General features: G+C 49.2%; 3 protein-coding genes across 6 annotated transcripts; 1 reads left to right on the top strand and 2 right to left on the bottom strand.

Moving 5' to 3' along the window:
• Positions 1 to 4,339: 4,339 nt before the first annotated feature.
• ZNHIT2 (zinc finger HIT-type containing 2) lies at positions 4,340 to 5,851 on the bottom strand (the record flags this gene model as incomplete). Its single annotated transcript, XM_084633863.1, has 1 exon — positions 4,340 to 5,851. One exon carries the CDS (start codon positions 5,849 to 5,851, stop codon positions 4,571 to 4,573), a length of 1,281 nt encoding a protein of 426 aa, XP_084489989.1. The 3' UTR covers positions 4,340 to 4,570.
• Positions 5,852 to 7,140: 1,289 nt separating this feature from the next.
• Positions 7,141 to 11,405, bottom strand: FAU (FAU ubiquitin like and ribosomal protein S30 fusion). Of its 3 annotated transcripts, none has more exons than XM_084633507.1 (6): positions 11,267 to 11,405; positions 10,329 to 10,456; positions 9,756 to 9,843; positions 8,519 to 8,663; positions 7,535 to 7,590; positions 7,141 to 7,303 (listed from the first exon to the last, which is right to left on the bottom strand). In XM_084633507.1, exons 3-6 carry the CDS (start codon positions 9,828 to 9,830, stop codon positions 7,178 to 7,180), a joined length of 402 nt encoding a protein of 133 aa, XP_084489633.1. In that variant the 5' UTR covers positions 9,831 to 9,843; positions 10,329 to 10,456; positions 11,267 to 11,405; the 3' UTR covers positions 7,141 to 7,177. The 3 variants fall into 3 exon arrangements, with proteins under 3 accessions (XP_084489633.1, XP_084489634.1, XP_084489635.1); XM_084633508.1 differs by having other exon boundaries at positions 10,329 to 10,459; positions 11,267 to 11,376; XM_084633509.1 differs by lacking the exon at positions 10,329 to 10,456 and having other exon boundaries at positions 11,267 to 11,352.
• Positions 11,406 to 11,417: 12 nt separating this feature from the next.
• On the top strand, positions 11,418 to 15,867 carry MRPL49 (mitochondrial ribosomal protein L49). Of its 2 annotated transcripts, none has more exons than XM_084633505.1 (4): positions 11,418 to 11,565; positions 11,776 to 11,941; positions 14,468 to 14,592; positions 15,702 to 15,867. In XM_084633505.1, the coding sequence occupies exons 1-4, from the start codon at positions 11,470 to 11,472 to the stop codon at positions 15,846 to 15,848; spliced, it is 534 nt and encodes a 177-aa protein (XP_084489631.1). In that variant the 5' UTR covers positions 11,418 to 11,469; the 3' UTR covers positions 15,849 to 15,867. The 2 variants fall into 2 exon arrangements, with proteins under 2 accessions (XP_084489631.1, XP_084489632.1); XM_084633506.1 differs by having other exon boundaries at positions 11,419 to 11,550.
• Positions 15,868 to 15,937: the final 70 nt, after the last annotated feature.

The following is a 15,937-nucleotide window of genomic DNA, read 5'->3' as shown; positions in this document are numbered from 1 at the left end:
TAGGGCAGGTGTGCCCACCCAAGCTGCAGTCATGCCTCGGACAGCAGCGTAAACATACACTGAGAGCAGCATGAGAGCACCTGCACTGTGAAACAGTACTGGAGCTGTACAGGGTGATTGGATTAGCAGTTGATGTGCTGCTGTAACTCAAGAAGCTGCATTACTAGCTTGAGTGGCAGCAGCACTCCTGCTTCAGCTTCCAACTCCGTACAGGCCAGCTAGCTTGATTTTTAAAGCACCACTTAACTCATGCTAGAAATGTGTGTGTGGACAAGAGTCAGGTTAGGAGCAAAACTTGACTTAAACCTTGAGCTAACACCAGAAAGAAGACAAGCCCCAAAGAGAGAGGATCACAGCTGGGAGTCTGTTTTGGCTTGAAGTGGAATACAAGTTTGGTTTGCTGTGTCTGTAAGGGCCTGATTAATTTTAAGGACTGGGGAAATTCCCTTTTGGGGAACACTGGCGTGTGGCTTTGGATAATGCACTGACGTGACAATGATTTTATTAAATGCAGTCTCCATCTGGGTTCAAAGTCAATTGTTTGCGATGCTTTTGAGGGCTCGATGAGCAAACTGTCAGATCTTAAACACATAGATATAAACTGGCCATCAGGAAGTTTAGACTTGAAATTAGATGAAGGTTTCTAACCATCAGAGGAGTGAAGTTCTGGAACAGCCTTCCAAGGGAAGCAGTGGGGGGCAAAAGACATATCTGGTTTCAAGACTAAGCGTGATAAATTTATGGAAGAGATGATATGATGGGATAGCCTAATTCTGGCAATTAATTGATCTTCAACTATTAGCAGTAGATATGCCCAATGACCTGTGATGGGATGTTAGATGGGGTGGGATCTGAGTTACTACAGAGAATTCTTTCCCGGGTGTCTGGCTGGTGAGTCTTGCCCACATTCTCAGGGTTTAGCTGATCACCATATTTGGGGTCGGGAAATAATTTTCCTCCAGGGCAGATTAGCAGAGGCCCTGGGGGTTTTTTGCCTTCCTCTGAAGCGTGGGGCACGGGTCACTTGATGAAGGATTCTCTGCACCTTGAAGTCTTTCAACCATGATTTGAGGACTTCAATAGCTCAGACATAGGTGAGAGGTTTGTTACAGGAGTGGATGGGTGAGATTCTGTGGCCTGTGTTGTACAGGAGGTCAAACTAGACTATCATAATGGTCCCTTCCGACCTTAAAGTCTATGATATGATTCTAGGAAACAATCAACCAAATAGGCAACACTCCTTTCAGGGGGAGTCTGCTTCAAAACCTCCCTCCCCTGATGGGTAGAAATCTTCTTCTCATTTCCAGCCTCAGTTGATTTCTTGACATTTTATCCTTACTTGTCCTTGTGCCAACATTGTTCTTTAGCTTCAATAGCTCTTCTCCCTCCCATGATTTATCCCTTTTGTGCATTTATAGAGCATGATTAGATTCCCCTCTCACCCTTTAATGGCCAGGCTAAACAAACCTACTCTTTCAGTCTCCTCTCGTAAGGTTGCCTCTCTACTCCCCTCATTGGCCTAGGAGCTCTTTTCTGCGCCTGGGGCTGTCTGAGTATCTGATAAATGGGGCTTTTCAGTCTAGCAGAGGAAGGCACAGCAAGATCCAATGGCTGGAAGTTGAAGTTAGACAAATGTAATCTTGAAATAAAGCAATTTCCTAGCAGGGAAGGTGATAAACACTGGAACAGCTCACCAGGGGAGGGTGGGTTGGCCACCACCTGGAGTCTTTAAAGCAAAACTAGATCTCTTTCTAAAACACATGCTTTAATCTAGCTTCTGGGGAAAATTCTACAGCCCATCTGTGGGGGATGGGGAAAAAACAAACTGGATGATCACAATGGTCCCTTTAGGCCTTAGGTCCATGACAGGCCCACAGAGCTCAATCGTGTGCCAACATAAAAGGCTACATCGTAGTCTCAACTAAGTGTTTGTGGGGTATGGGACATTCAGAAAGGCCGCAGGCTCTGAAGCCAAGGAAGAGTCAGCAGCAGTCAGGAAAACCCTGCAGACTGATACAGAATGGTGTCTGCATGGAACATGTTATTCTGATTCCCTGAAGGCCTATAGCCAAGGATTAGATGTTTATGGCCATGTGGCTTAGAGGATAGAGCACTGGGACTCAGCAGATTGGGGTTCTATTCCCAGCTCTCAGAGTAACAGCCGTGTTAGTCTGCCACTGGCCTGCTGGATGACCTTCAGTAACTCATTTCCCTCCGTGTAGCCTAAGGTACATCTACACTTTGATTAAAAAAACAACATGGCACAGTGTCTTAGGTCAGCTGACTCAGATTCGGGGGGCTTATGCTGCAGGGCAATAAAGTTGCAGTGTAGACTCTTGGGCTGGAGCCCGGGGAACTGAGATCCCAGTGAGCAGGGAGAGTCTCAGAGTCCAGCCCCAGCCTGAACATCTGCATTGCAATTTTATAGCTCCACAGCCCCAGCCCATGTCAGGTGATCTGGCCAGCTGCAGCTGGGCCACAGATCTTTTATAAAAGCATAGATGTACACTTGGATACTGATATGGCCCCAAACACAGTGGTATCCAAGGACCTTACAACCTTTTAACGTATTTGTCCTCATAACATCCCAATGTGGTAGGGCAGTGCTATTATCCCTATTGTACTGATGAAGAAACTGAGGCAGAGAAAGGCTAAGCGGCTTTCCCAAGGTCACATAGGAAGTCTATGTCAGAGCAGGGAGTTAAACTCAGTAAAGCTGAGTCATAAGCTAGTGCCCAAATGGAGTTCTCAGATCATAGGACCACACTCCACCCAGGATAGGTTAATGCTAGTTCGAAGTTTACACCCTAACCCTTCTTTGGCTGGGCAAAGGAATTTGAGGTAGGAGGTGGGTTGCGGTCAATTGGATACCATTATAAGAGCTAGGTATTATTTTAAATTCATACATATTCTATTGGATTAAGCCCCAGAGCTTTCATGACTTCTCCCTTCCCCACTGATTCTCCCTCACTCAACCAACCCACCACAAATAAAATGCCCAATGGTTCTCAATCCGTAGCTGGCTCTCAGCCCCAAGCAAAAGAACAGACAGGCTGTGCAGCATGCCCTGAAGGGCTACAAATTCAACCTCTCACACCAAAACCTTAGGGTATCATTCTATGAAGCCTTCCACCCATCACCGGCCCCATAGGACAGAGTGTAAGACTAAGGTGTTCTAACTAATCACACCAAACCAATGGGACTTAGGGACACCAATAGCTTTCCAAAAATATTTAGGGGACAACATCCCTCTCCTTGAGACACCATGAAATTCACCTGTGACACCCTAAGGGCAGTTTGGAAATGGGCCTATTTTCCAACAATCCTGCAAACCTTTAATCAAAGTCCCATGCTGTGCATTTTGTGTCACTGATAAAATGAAACACACCTTTTGCAGACAACATATTGTTAGACTGTGGAAGTCACTGCCACAGGAAGTCATTGAGGTGAAGAATTCAGCAAGATTAAAAAAGGAATAAACTATTTATATGAATATCAAGAATATCCAGTTATCATAATTCAAAACAACATTATGGAAGGAATATTAAACCTTGCTATTCAGGTCTTAAAGCCAGTCTAACTCCTACAGAGCAGCAAGGGCAGATTACATTACATCTGCCTACTGTGGGGTTTTTACACTTTCCTCTGAAGCATCTGGAGCAGTGTCACAGATAGGATACTGAACTAGATGGACCATGAGTCTCATCCAGGCCAGCAATTCTTACATTCCTGCCACAGTGATCAGTTAGAATAGCTTAGAGAGCTAAATAAATATTAACTAGATAAGACTACATACATTAAAATATCAGATCTTAAAAATACCTGATACTCATTCGCTCTCTTTCCTGCCACTGTCTCTCACTCTCTCCTGAGCTGTGAATGGGTCCGGCCTCTCTCTCAACAGAAGCTTTTTTACTTATTTCAGCTGAAGCTCCAGTCTAATGATGCAGAGTAGGACTTGGGGGAATACATCTCCCATATTAATGCACAGGAAAGAAAGGACTTTTCATGGTCTGTTATTGATGTTGAGTGGTTTATAACAGCTGTCAGCACTGATGTAAGGATGCAGAGTATGTTTGTCCTTGCAATGCTAGTTTTCTAGTTTACAGCAACTCTAGCTATGGTGGTGTCTAGCTGTCCTTTTATTGATGATTTCTGCAAAAAATCTATACTTGGTAGGATATAAAACACATAGTATGGGACTCTGTGACCAGCTAGAGGTTTCTGCAGCACCAGTGGGAAACACACCAACTTTGAAACCAACAAAGTAACAGCCAAAGCTTTAAGCGCATGGAACACACCAAGGGTCCTGCTGAATGGAAGACAGGAATGCACACAGCCAGCTGCTTTGCTCTTTTTATTGCAACAGGTCAGCTCCCTAGAAACCAGATCAACATTTGTGCCAAGACTCAGTGTGGTGGATTTATCTAAAATAGCTATTCACCAAGAGAGGGTTCATTCAGTTTTTCCCACTTAAAAAAATAATCTGGTCTCTAAATGGGTCCAATTCCACTCAAATCCCCCAATGTTTTAAGTGTGGAAGGTTTTAGGGATGACTAAGTTCCAGCCATCAGTCCAACTCCTCGATCAATGGCTTTTTTGCAGGGGGCAGTTTCCCACCCCACATCTTCTCCAGTTCTTTGGTAACTACATCCACTTCTTTGACTGCCTCCAAATGGGTTTTATATTCCCTTTGCACTTCTAGAGCCAGGACAGTCAAAGATTCCTGGTTCTCATTGACCCAGGAGAGCAGAAATTCACACTTCTTCTTGGCGCCATACACCCTGGGCCGTTCCTCTGTTGGCACCAGTTTCTTGGCCTTGCCCAGCAGCCTGGCAAGATGGGAGAGGGCTGCCAGGCTGTAGCCTTTCTGCATGGCTTGATTCTCCCCCATCAGGATCTGGGCCACTGCCATCATAGCACCTGCATTCCCCAGGGGGCACTCAGGGTACCGGCTGGCTGTCACTGCCTGGAGGGAAGCCTGCAGCGCCTCTGCTGTGGAGTGGAAGACCTGCTTGGCACCCAATGCCCCAGCGACATCCAGGACCATGTCAGAGAACTCAGGCAGCAGCTCATCTTCACTCAAGTCCCCATTGTAGAGGGTGAGGGCGAAGACGTAGGCATAAAGGACATTAGGCAGCTGGAAACACACCAGGGGTGAGGCTGGGCTGCAGGTCAGGGAGCTCAGTGGTGGAACAGATGCAGGCACAGCAGGAACTGGGCTTGGCATTTCTTCAGGTTGCTGGGTGGGTACCATACTTGAGCTCGCTTGTGGCTGCTGGGTGCCCATGGGGGGGGAAGCACTTTGGGGTACCAGTGGCTGGTGGATGGGTGCCGAGCTTGGGGTCTTCTTCTCTGACTTCTGGGCAGCAGGGGGTTGGGCACCCTCAGCACCCCCCAGCTCCTGGACCAGCCCCCGGCCCCATCCCCACCACCAGGGCCTCCACGGTGGCAGAAAGGCTCCAATCTCCCCGCTGCTCAGCAGGCGCTGAAAGGCGGCCTTTTCGGCCGGATTGAGCCGCTCCCACAGACCGTCGTCCTGGTCCTCAGGGTCGCGGCCTAGCTGGGGCTCCGCGTCCCCGAGCTCGCGTAGCTCCCGCAGCCGGAGCAGGGCTTCTTTCAGGCGGGTTCGGGAGGCCGGGTCCCCCCGCTGGCCCTGGAGCCGGAGCAGCAGCTGCCGGCGGTGGAAAGCCTCGGCGCAGGCCCCGTGGCCTTGGTAACAGGGCACCGAACAGAAACGCATGTTACAGCGGGGGCACGTGTAGGCGGCCCGCTCCCGCAGACACAGGCCGCAGGGCTCAGCCGCCTCCATCTTGGCAGCGCTCGGGCATTTCCGCCACCGCTCGGGCATTTCCGCCTTCACCTCAGAGGCGCTCGAGGGGGTTCGCAACCGCCACTGTGTGGTTCGGCTATTTCTGTTTTCGGCTCGGAAGGGCTCGTACAACTTCGAAGAATTCCGCCCTAGATTCGGAAACGCTCGGGCGTTTCGCCTCTCAGCTTCGGAACTCCCCCCCACCCCGGTTCGGCTATTTCCGGCGACCCCGGCGTAGGGTCACGCTGTTTCAGGGTATGACAGTCGGCGGCATTGTGGCCGCCCCTGCCCTTGCAAGGCTGGCACCTATATCTGAATAGTCACAGCGTTGATCACCCGCGTCACTACTACAGCTGCCAGGAAAAAAAAAATAAGCCTGCTCCACACGCAGAGGCAGCTGCAGCAAAACTGCATCAGGTTCTTGCAGAATAAAGTCCCATGGAAGTCTGTACATTTCCTTCGTCCCAGAATTAGACCCAGCAATACCAAAAGCAGCAGCATGGCCGCACAGCATCATCACTCAAAAGGCAGGTGGAGTAACGCTCGACCCTTTTGTCCCAGCACTTCTCAAATGCTGACACATTAAGCCATAACTGCCTTGGAAGTATCATCTCTATATTACAGATGGAGAAACTGGTGCACAGAAGCACACAGACTCGAGCTATCCGAAGTGATCAGCACTAGAGCCCTGCTCATGTCTTCCATGCTTTAGTCTAAATGAAGTGGAGAACAGGACTGAGCTAGTGCACAGCTCAGAGCACACGATCAGACTTTTTGTTCTTTGTTTCTACTAATCTGTTTAAGCAGAGGATAAACAGTTGCCTGCTCATCATAGCTACAGCTTCCAGAAGGGTTTCTCCCCACCCCCCCACTAGATTTTGGGCACCAAAATGAGAAGCCCCAGGGAGACATACTGGGAGCGTTCAGAATTCAGCCCATAGAGAGACAAAATCAGAACTCATTCCCCTGCCTGCTTGCAGTGCCAGTAATGAAGGTTGCCTACAGGACATGGAATGTACAGAGGCTTCAGCGAACATGCAGTGGTATGTAAACTCAGAGTGAAGACCACAGGTAGGGCAACCTATGGGTCATCCCCAGTTGTCCTAGCTCCTTCTCAACTTCTCTCTCTCAGTCTCTCACAGCTGGTTCCCTCCCTTGAAGGGCCCCAGAGGAATCTGAAGCACAAGCAGGCAGGAGTGGTTGAGAGTGGCTGGGACTCAAGGGCATCTTGAACAAAGCCAGCTCACATGCAAGCGGAGGGAGAAGAGAATGCCTCCCCTCCCTCCCCCCCAGACCTCGAGAATGAAAGCAGCCACAAGACAGCACGCTTGGGTGACATCTGCTTTATTGGGTGAGGTGTGTCATTTAGGAGTTAGCATTGGGGCCCTTCTTCTTGCCAAAGCCTGGCACGATATTGACAAAACGCCGGTTGTACTGCATGCGTCTCTTGGCACGGCCAGTCTTCTTCTTCTTCTTCTCTTGCTTGGCAACCTTTGAGGGAGAGAGCACAGTTAGCTTAGCAACATGCCAAGAGGGGGCACTCCCATTCTAGACCCAGGACTCCTGGCTCCTAGTCCCACTGTGTGAACCACAAGGCTGTGGTGGTCTCAAAGTGTTTACTGATAAAGTGCAACAAACCCTCAGTCTGCAGCACGTGAAACAGCTCCCCCCCACTACCCCCCTTCGGTGAGGTTACATCAATGCACCAAAAGAATCACTTACCTTGGGAGTCTGGCCTCTCACCTTCCCAGCACGAGCCAGGGAGCCATGGACCTTACCTGGGGAGAGAAATCAGGAGAGCTGCACTCAGCGCCACAGGACACTGGGTAATATGTACAGTGTGGCTGGGACAGTTGCCCTGGTGGCCAGATTCATCTCAACTTTGTTATTCCAGGGCCTGCACTTTATTCACCAGTCCTTTAAGTTAACCCATGTGTCACCAGTGCCCTGGTAACTGGTTCCTCAACCTCCTTTGTAAAAGAGACATGGGTGACTGGGGGCCTCTAAGGGTATGTCTACAATAGAAGACTAAGACCATGGCTGGCCCAGATCTGCTGACTTATTCTCACAGGGCTACAGAACTTCTGCGTAGACTTTCTGGCTCAGGCTGGAGCTTAGGCTCTGAGATCATGTGAGCAGGGAGTCTCAGAGCTCTGGCTCCAGCCAGAACATCTACACTACTATTTTTAGCCCCACAGCCTGAGTCAGCTGATCAATGCTCAGACTGTGCTGTGGGTATTGTTGTTTGGAAGGGTTTTTTTTTTTTAAAATCACAGTATAAATGTACCTCAAAGGACTGACAAGGTTCCCACAACCAACCCAACGGGCCTCAGTCCTGGACTGGAGGGGAGTTCAGTATGTTCTATTCACTCTGAGGGGCCACAGACTGAATATGCGGGGCCTCTCAGTGCTGTCTGATGTGAATCCCTGTACACTGGGCAGAGACCCAGCAAGCTTGTTTTACACAGGCATCCTCCAGGTCCTCTGGCATCTCATGCACCATTCAGAGCCCCAATGGCTACAGTGGTCTTAGTCTAGCAAGACTCTGCTGTAGCTGGTGGAGTTAACAGCTTGGCCATCCACTTTTGAAACCCAGCTAAAGAGCACAGTGGGCTGGATCTCTTTTGCATGCCTCTTCCACCTGTCCAGGAGCTTTATCTGGAAATTGAGTCTAGTCCACCTCTCCCAGAACCTTTTAATACTTACCACCCAGCATGCGAGCAGCCACCTCCAGGGTGGTAAACTCGCTGATGCCACATTGCCCAATGAGAGATTCATCCTCCAAGGGAGTTCCACCCAAGAGAACCACCTGATCCTCAGGTGCGATGCCCTCCAGGGACTCAATGTGAGCCTGATAGGAGACACAAGGTACAGAGGGGTACAGTCAGCTGGTAAGGCCAGGAGAGCAAAGCTAATCAAGCACCTTCCTCAAGTCAGCAGGCGTCACTGTAATCCTCCCCATAACATGAGGTAGAGGTGTGCTATCCAGGGGGGCACAATATCCCAGATCAAAGAGTTTCTTTCTGGGCAGCACAATGCTAAAAGGGCTGAGTGGTTGGAAGGAGTTCAGATCCCACTGACACAGATCAGGAGTGAGAAGAACTGATTCAGGAGGAGAGTTAGATCTGTGGAGACTGGCTTTGCAGGGAAAGAGATGATGCATTCCAACAGTCTCTGGGGATATGAATGGGGTAAATGCCATGGAGGGAAAGGAATCCATGCACTAGGACAGACAGGAGTTATAGAAAAGCCTGACCAAATTGATTAGAGTGGCAGTGGGGAGGGGTACCACTGAGTTATAGGGTGAAACTAACAGCCCTTCATTCAAACTGCAAGGCCAAATGCAATTACGTCAATTACAATTTGGTGTCACAAAGTGCCAGAGGTATTTTAATGATAAGCAATCAGGAACATTTAATATTTCTTCTGAAGGAGCAGACACCAGGGAGCACTGGTTGAGTCCAGCATTGACTCAGAGGTGAGAGCAACCCCTCCTGGGCTCAATCCCACCCCACCCCCTGCAGCACAGCCCTTTCCAATACCATGCTGGGACACTGGAATCAGCAGAATGCCCCTTACTGACTCAACTCCAGAGCACCATGGCTTTCTGTGAAGGTCTTCCATCCAAGTTCTGGACTTGGAAGCACATACACAGTGTATAATGTCAAGATCAAAGCCTGATGTGTTCCAGCTTTGGGCAGCCATGTTCCTAGGATTCTCTCATAAGGCTACCTTCAACACAGATCAAGCAGAGGAAAGAGACATGCAGTGCCCAATACTTTCTTTGCCAATATTTATGATCAGAAATCAGCAGCAATTCTGCTCCTTCCCCTCCCCTTGGGCAGGAGCAATCAGCTGAAGGATGCACTGAAAAGCCCAACAGACATGTTTAGGGCGACATGGGGTGGGGCACAAAAAAAGTATGTGGCTAGTGAATCCTTACCTTAATGTGAGCTACTGTTTCCTGTCCAGACACCTCAAGGGTGTGCAGGTTCTGAGCACGGATGAACAGCTGCATGGTTCCAGCTATGCTGAGTGGACAGAACAAGAAGAGTTAGAGCAAGTTACCCAAGATCAGGCCATTCCCACAGCAGGCTAAAAACGTTAGGTGTCGCATTCTGTGGCTACATTACATTAGACAGGCTGAGAGACACACGCAGCTTACTTGTCAGATTTCACCGCAGCTACCCAGTAACCTACTGGGAGCTCTACAGATAAAAACCCAAACAGAAAACAAGCAGACACCATGAGCCAGTGAAACACCTAGGAATAGAACCCAGGAGTCTTGACTACCAGCACCCTTGTTGTAAAAACTAGGCCCCACTCCCTCCACCCACCCTTCCAGAGCCAGTGACAAACCCAGAAACAGAACCCATAAGTCCTGTCACTTGCTTAAAACACAAGAGCAAGTGAAGGAACTCAAAAGACCTGACTTCCAGCCTCCTTCTCTAGCTGTGAATCCCATATTGAAACATAAGTTAAGTGACTAAGCCTGCAGCAGTAAATCATTACTTACACAATGCAATCGGGATACACAAACCCTGGCAGAGGCAGGAATCTCCAAAGGCCCTGGAATTCTGCTCTGAGTACCCCAGATCGAGCACAGTCTAGCCAAAGTCAGTCTCTGCACCTTCCCTAGCAGATCTGCTAGGGCATAAACAAGGAAACTTTACTGACGTTCCTCCCCAGATGGACTTTGCTGCCACCCCAGCAACAGACGGTACTGGTAAAAAAATCAATGCCACCTGCTGGGCCTGGATTAGTTTGAAAGGTTGTCTAACGTGGAAGTTTGGATACGCTTTTTAGCAGCATCCTTAGTATGCCCCTGAAACAGAACCCAGGAGTTCTGATGCCCAGCCCTCCCCTGCTCTGACACCCACTGACTCCACTTTCCTCCCAGATCTGGGGATAGAAGCCAGGAGTGGTTCACTAGGGAACGAGGATTAAAAGTGCCCAGCTGAGCTAGCCAACTTTACCAAGAGATGCAGAATGGGGAGCCACTTCCCAATCACCAGCAATCTGGGGGGCGACACAAGGCACCCGGCACCATCCAGGGATCTCCTCGTCAGCCTCAACCCCTCTCACCGTTTGCCTGTCAGACCCATCGGCCCTTCCCTCGTTGGGCCTCTTTGTTCCAGACCAGGCCAGCGAGGCGCCTGGCCCACCGGAGGAAGAGGCGGGGGAGCCTCCTCCCTTCACTCACCCAAGGGGTTTCCTACCCGCGCCACAGCGGCCAGCCGCCCCCTGCCGCCCGCGGGTGCCCCCGAACCACGAGTCGCCGGGGGACGGGAGAGGCGAGGGCTGCTTCGTGTCGTGTCCCGCCCCGCTCTAAATCCCTGCCCTCCCTCTCACCAAACCAACGCTCCCGCCGGCGTCCCCCACCACCTGATCCAGCCCCGCGGAGCGCCCCGAGGCCGCGCTCTCAGGCGGGCAGGACACCGGGGCCTCACTCACCACGAGACGCCGCCACCGTACAAAATGGAGCCGGAAAGAAAAAGGAGTAGACTAGGAGCGCGCACACTGATATACGTACAGGGAGACGCGCGCGGTGCGTAAAGCGTCACGTCATACGCAATCGGCTGTCGCCCGCGGAGGCGTCCTATTTTTACGTCACAACCCGCCCCCTCCCCGTGGTCCCAGCCGGACGCGGCAGCAAAATGGCGGCGACCGTAGCCCTAGCGGGGCTGAGGAGGCGGCCGGGTAGCGTGTGGGGCGCGGGGGCCCGGCGGCTGCTGCAGGTGACTCCCCAGCAGGTACCGCGGACGGGGGCTCAGGTGGCCGGATCGTCCTTACCGCCTGCAGCCCGGACTCCCCGGCCCCCCCGCAGCGCTACGCGGCTAGAGGGTGGCTCTCCTGCCCCGCACTGAAACGGCGCCCGCCGTGGGGCGGGACAGGCAGCGCGTGGCTGCTGCAGGCGGGATAGCACCTGACGGTTATTTACCCTCCCCCCCCTTGCATTTCAGAATCCGTCCCGGGACAAAACTGAGACCCACCACCCCCATTATCCCGGGATTGTGGAATCCACTGAAGAATATAAATTTGTGGAGAGACTCATTCCACCCACCAGAATTCCTGCTCCCCCCAAACACGCCCAGTACCCCACCCCGTCTGGCTGGAGAGCGCCATCAGGTAACCGTATGGGGCACCCGTCAATTTCACTGCATGCACCCAAACCACTGAAATATTGCTGTTGATAATTGACATTTACAGATAGTCCACATAAAAATACTGCTTGAGAACTTAATTTGGTTTAAGGATATTTACTTTATATATTTTGATATGTGATGAGTTTGTATTTTAATGGATATAAAGCTTTAACTTTTAATTTCAATATGTCTTTAATTTCCCACAACTGTGAACATTTAAATCAATAAAATGCTTCAAATCCATGATTTTGCACAACTGGAAATTTAAATTGAAAAAGCTGCATAAAACATTGATATTATCCTTCAAAAACAAACAAATAATCAAATTCTGCCAAGCTTACTTGTAGCAATTGTTCTTGAATGCCAAGTAGCGGAAGGGTAGCCATGTTAATCTGTATCCACAAAAATAGCGAGGAGTGCGGTGGCACCTTAAAGATTAACAGATTTATTTGGGCATAAGCTTTTGTGGGTAAAAAACCCACTTCTTCAGATGCATGGAGTGAAAATTACAGATACAGGCATAAATATATATTGGTACATGAAGAGAAGGGAAGTTCTCCATGTGTAAGGTAACTGTCTTCATGTACCAATATATATTTATGCCTGTATCTGTAATTTTCACTCCATGCATCTGAAGAAGTGGGTTTTTTACCCATGAAAGCTTATGCCCAAATAAATCTGTTAATCTTTAAGGTGCCACCGCACTCCTCGCTGTTTTTGTTGTTGAGTGCTGATTTAGTGTGCTGTGCCTGTATCCCAGTTCTGCATTGACTAGCTCCTCCCACCAATAAAATGAGTCCAAAATGGTGCTGTTGTGAGGAAGACCAGCTTTGGCCTGAGCTAGACCAGTGGTCTCCAACCTTTTTTATGCGCAAGATCACTTTTTTGAATTTAAGGGCAACCCAGCATCAACACCCCCCCACCCCACTTTCCCAAAGACCTGCCCCACTCACTCCATCCCCCCATCTCCTCTGCTTGCTCTTCTCCAACCTCACTCACTTTCACTGGGCTGGGGTAGAGGGTTGAGGTTCGGGAGGGGGTGTGGACTCTGGGCTGGGGGGTTCACTGTGGGAAGGAGCACTGGGCTGAGCCTGGAGCAGGGGGTTGGGGTGCAGTAGAGGGTGAGAGATGCAAGCTCTGTGAGGGAGTTTCAGTATGGGGGGGTCAGGGCTGGGGCAGAGTGTCAGGGTGCAGGAGGAGGTTTGGGGTGCTGGCTCTGGGGTGCAGCCTCCTGCTGGGTGACACTTACTGTGGGTGGCTCCTGGTCGGCAACGCAGCGAGGCTAAGGCAGGCTGTCTGCCCCGCTCCACTCCTGAGAGGGACCAACGTGCCCATGCAGGGGGCACATGGCTCTGCAAGCGCTGCATCTGCCATTGGCCACAGCTCCCTGTTCCTGGCCAATGGGAGCTACGTGGGCAGTGCTTGCAGGTAGCAATAGTATGCAGAGGGAGACCCCTGCTCTCCCCCACCCCTGGGGCCCACGGCAGACAGAGAGCAAGCCTTAGCAGCAGCCCCGCTACACTGCCAGAGACTGCGATAGACTGGGAGATCCTCTGGGATCATGGTGACCACTGTTCTAGAGTATCTTAGAACATCCAGTGCTCTTAAGTGAAAGGGAACTAGTGTCACGCCTATGTTTTTTCCACCAGATTATGGGTTATGGTGCAGTAAATGCACTGAATGTTGGCAAGTCCCGTATGCTCCTCAAAACATTTTTCCATGTGATATTAAAGTAGAGGGTTTTGGTCACAGTGTTATATTCCTATGACTCAGATTATTGTTTTTAGTCTGAGAAAGTTTTCATACAGTTAAAGAGCTGGGTGCCATTTGTCTCTCTGAAAATTTCCCCCCACAGTGCTGCATAACCCTAAAGGGTATATGAGCCTAGAGCAAAAAGATACATTTTCTCAGATCAGAAGGCATCCAACCTGTAGTACTTTTTTTTTTTTTTTTTTTAACTTCTAACAACACAAACTGGCCCCTAACTCTGTTCTTGCTTCCTGTAACTTAATTTGAGCTACCGTCACTGTTGCTTGCATGTTTTATTTCAAGGATTTGTGGCTTTAAGAGTAAGGTACAGAAAAAGTGATCAAGGCTTGTAGTAGTCCTTCCAGCAGGTAATGCTGCCTCTTTGACTGGAATAGGCTTACCCCTCTGTTTCTAAAGCTTGAGAAATACAAGCCTTGTTAAGCAGTTGGTATCAGAAAAGTGACATTTATTCCAGTCAGATTTTTTTAGCAAAGCTACTGGCATATGAGCAGGCATCTGTTTTGCCATAATGCATAAGTCAGCTAAATTCTGACTGCATTTTTACCAGTGACTGGCTTAGCCAGGAACAACCCAGTTGGATTTTAGATGGTACTGGGAGTTTGTGGTACAGAGAGTAGAGTTGCAAACTGAGATGACTTGAGCTTCACCAGGGTCACTTTTCTGATCTGGGCTCACTAGTGGAGCATGCAGAGCAAACAGTGCTCTGGCCTAGAGTTGAAATCAGGTTTTTTTTGGTTAGATACTCCACCTGCCCTTCCTTACTTTGTGAGACGTTCCCGCATGCACAACGTTCCAGTCTATAAGGACATCACCAGTGGCAACAGGAGGATGACTGTCATCAGGAAAATCGAAGGAGATATCTGGGTACGTGCCATTCCAACGCATTCCTAACAGCCTACCAGTGATAATACAGATTCTTAAACAATGCATATTCGGTGATTCTCCTTACCCCAAAAGGGAAAGCAAATTTAATAATAGGAGAAAGTATATTGAATGTGTCCTGCAGAAGTCAGTTTCACAGCCAATCACAGGAATATAGCGAGGGCCCTACCAATTCACAGCTCATATTGGTCAAATTCATAGTCACAGGATTTTAAAAATGGTAAATTTCATTTCAGCTATTTAAATTTGAAATTTCGTGGTGTTGTAATTGTAGGTGTCCTGACTTGAAAAGGAGTGGGGAGGGGGTGTGGGTTGGTTGCTGTACTGCTACTCTTACTTCTGCGCTGTTGGTGGCAGCACTGCCTTCAGAGCTAAGCAGCTGGAGAATGGCAGCTGCTGGCCAGCAGCAGCGCAAAAGTAAGGGTAGCATGGCATGGTATGAGCAAAGAAGTAAGGATGGCAATACCATAACCCCCTAAAATAACCTTGTGACCTCCCTGCAACAGTCTTGGGTCAGGACCCCCAATTTGAGAAACACTAGTCTCCCCCCCATGAAATCTGTATAGTACAGGGTAAAAGCACACAAGACCAGATTTCATGGTTTGACACGTTTTTCATGACCATGAATTTGGTAGGGCCCTAAATATAGCTTTGTAAGAGAGTTACATATTCCCCAGGGTAACAGCCACTACAGTGATATTAGTTAGGAAAAAGGCTAATAGGGATGCTATACTAGTCCAGGATAAAGAGCAAAGCTTTTTTTCTTGAGGAGAGATCACTTTCCTCCTTGCATGGATGCAGAAAATGGAGAGTTATATTTGTTAGCGAATCATCTACCACCCCAGGAAACAAAATTCCAGACTAGCTGGAGCACTGACACTGCTGTTCTGGCAGCTCCTACAAGACCTAATTAACAACATAACATCTCTGAACTGTTTAGTGTTATGCCTTACACAGCTTTAAATAAAGACAGTCAAACTAGCTCTTAACTGCTGAAAGCATGGCCTAGTGTTTGATGCCTAAACTTTTGGGCTGTCCTTATTTGATAGTTGTATTGAGACTGTATTCTTGTTCTGTTTCTTTAACCTCAGGCCCTGGAAGAGGAAGTTAAGGAGTTCCTCACTCAGCTCGCTGGGAAACCACCACCTATTCAAGTCAACGAAATCACCTGCAGCATCCGTATCAAGGGCTATTTTGACAATGAACTGAAAGAGTGGTTGTTGAACAAGGGGTTTTAAATAAACCAACTATCCTGTTTTCTTTGTGCTGATTGATGCTATCTATCCCCTTCTGAGGAGGATGTGTTTTCTTGCTCAGAGCTATTCTC

The sequence above is a fragment of the Lepidochelys olivacea genome, assembly GCF_965140295.1.
Source record: "Lepidochelys olivacea isolate rLepOli2 genome assembly, chromosome: 7".
NCBI classification, from domain to species: domain Eukaryota; kingdom Metazoa; phylum Chordata; order Testudines; family Cheloniidae; genus Lepidochelys; species Lepidochelys olivacea.
The sequence above is the reverse complement of the archived record's forward strand: the minus strand, read 5'-3'. Positions and strand labels throughout refer to the sequence as shown.

Coding starts and splice junctions, on each gene's coding strand:
- FAU (XM_084633507.1), bottom strand. CDS start 9,830: ATGCAGCTGTTCATCCGTGCTCAGAACCTGCACACCCTTGAGGTGTCT. Junction 8,664..9,755: donor AAACAGTAGCTCACATTAAG/GTAAGGATTCAC, acceptor GTCTCCTATCAG/GCTCACATTGAGTCCCTGGA. Junction 7,591..8,518: donor GGCTGCTCGCATGCTGGGTG/GTAAGTATTAAA, acceptor TTCTCTCCCCAG/GTAAGGTCCATGGCTCCCTG.
- MRPL49 (XM_084633505.1), top strand. CDS start 11,470: ATGGCGGCGACCGTAGCCCTAGCGGGGCTGAGGAGGCGGCCGGGTAGC. Junction 11,942..14,467: donor TGGCTGGAGAGCGCCATCAG/GTAACCGTATGG, acceptor TTTTTTGGTTAG/ATACTCCACCTGCCCTTCCT. Junction 14,593..15,701: donor AAATCGAAGGAGATATCTGG/GTACGTGCCATT, acceptor CTTTAACCTCAG/GCCCTGGAAGAGGAAGTTAA.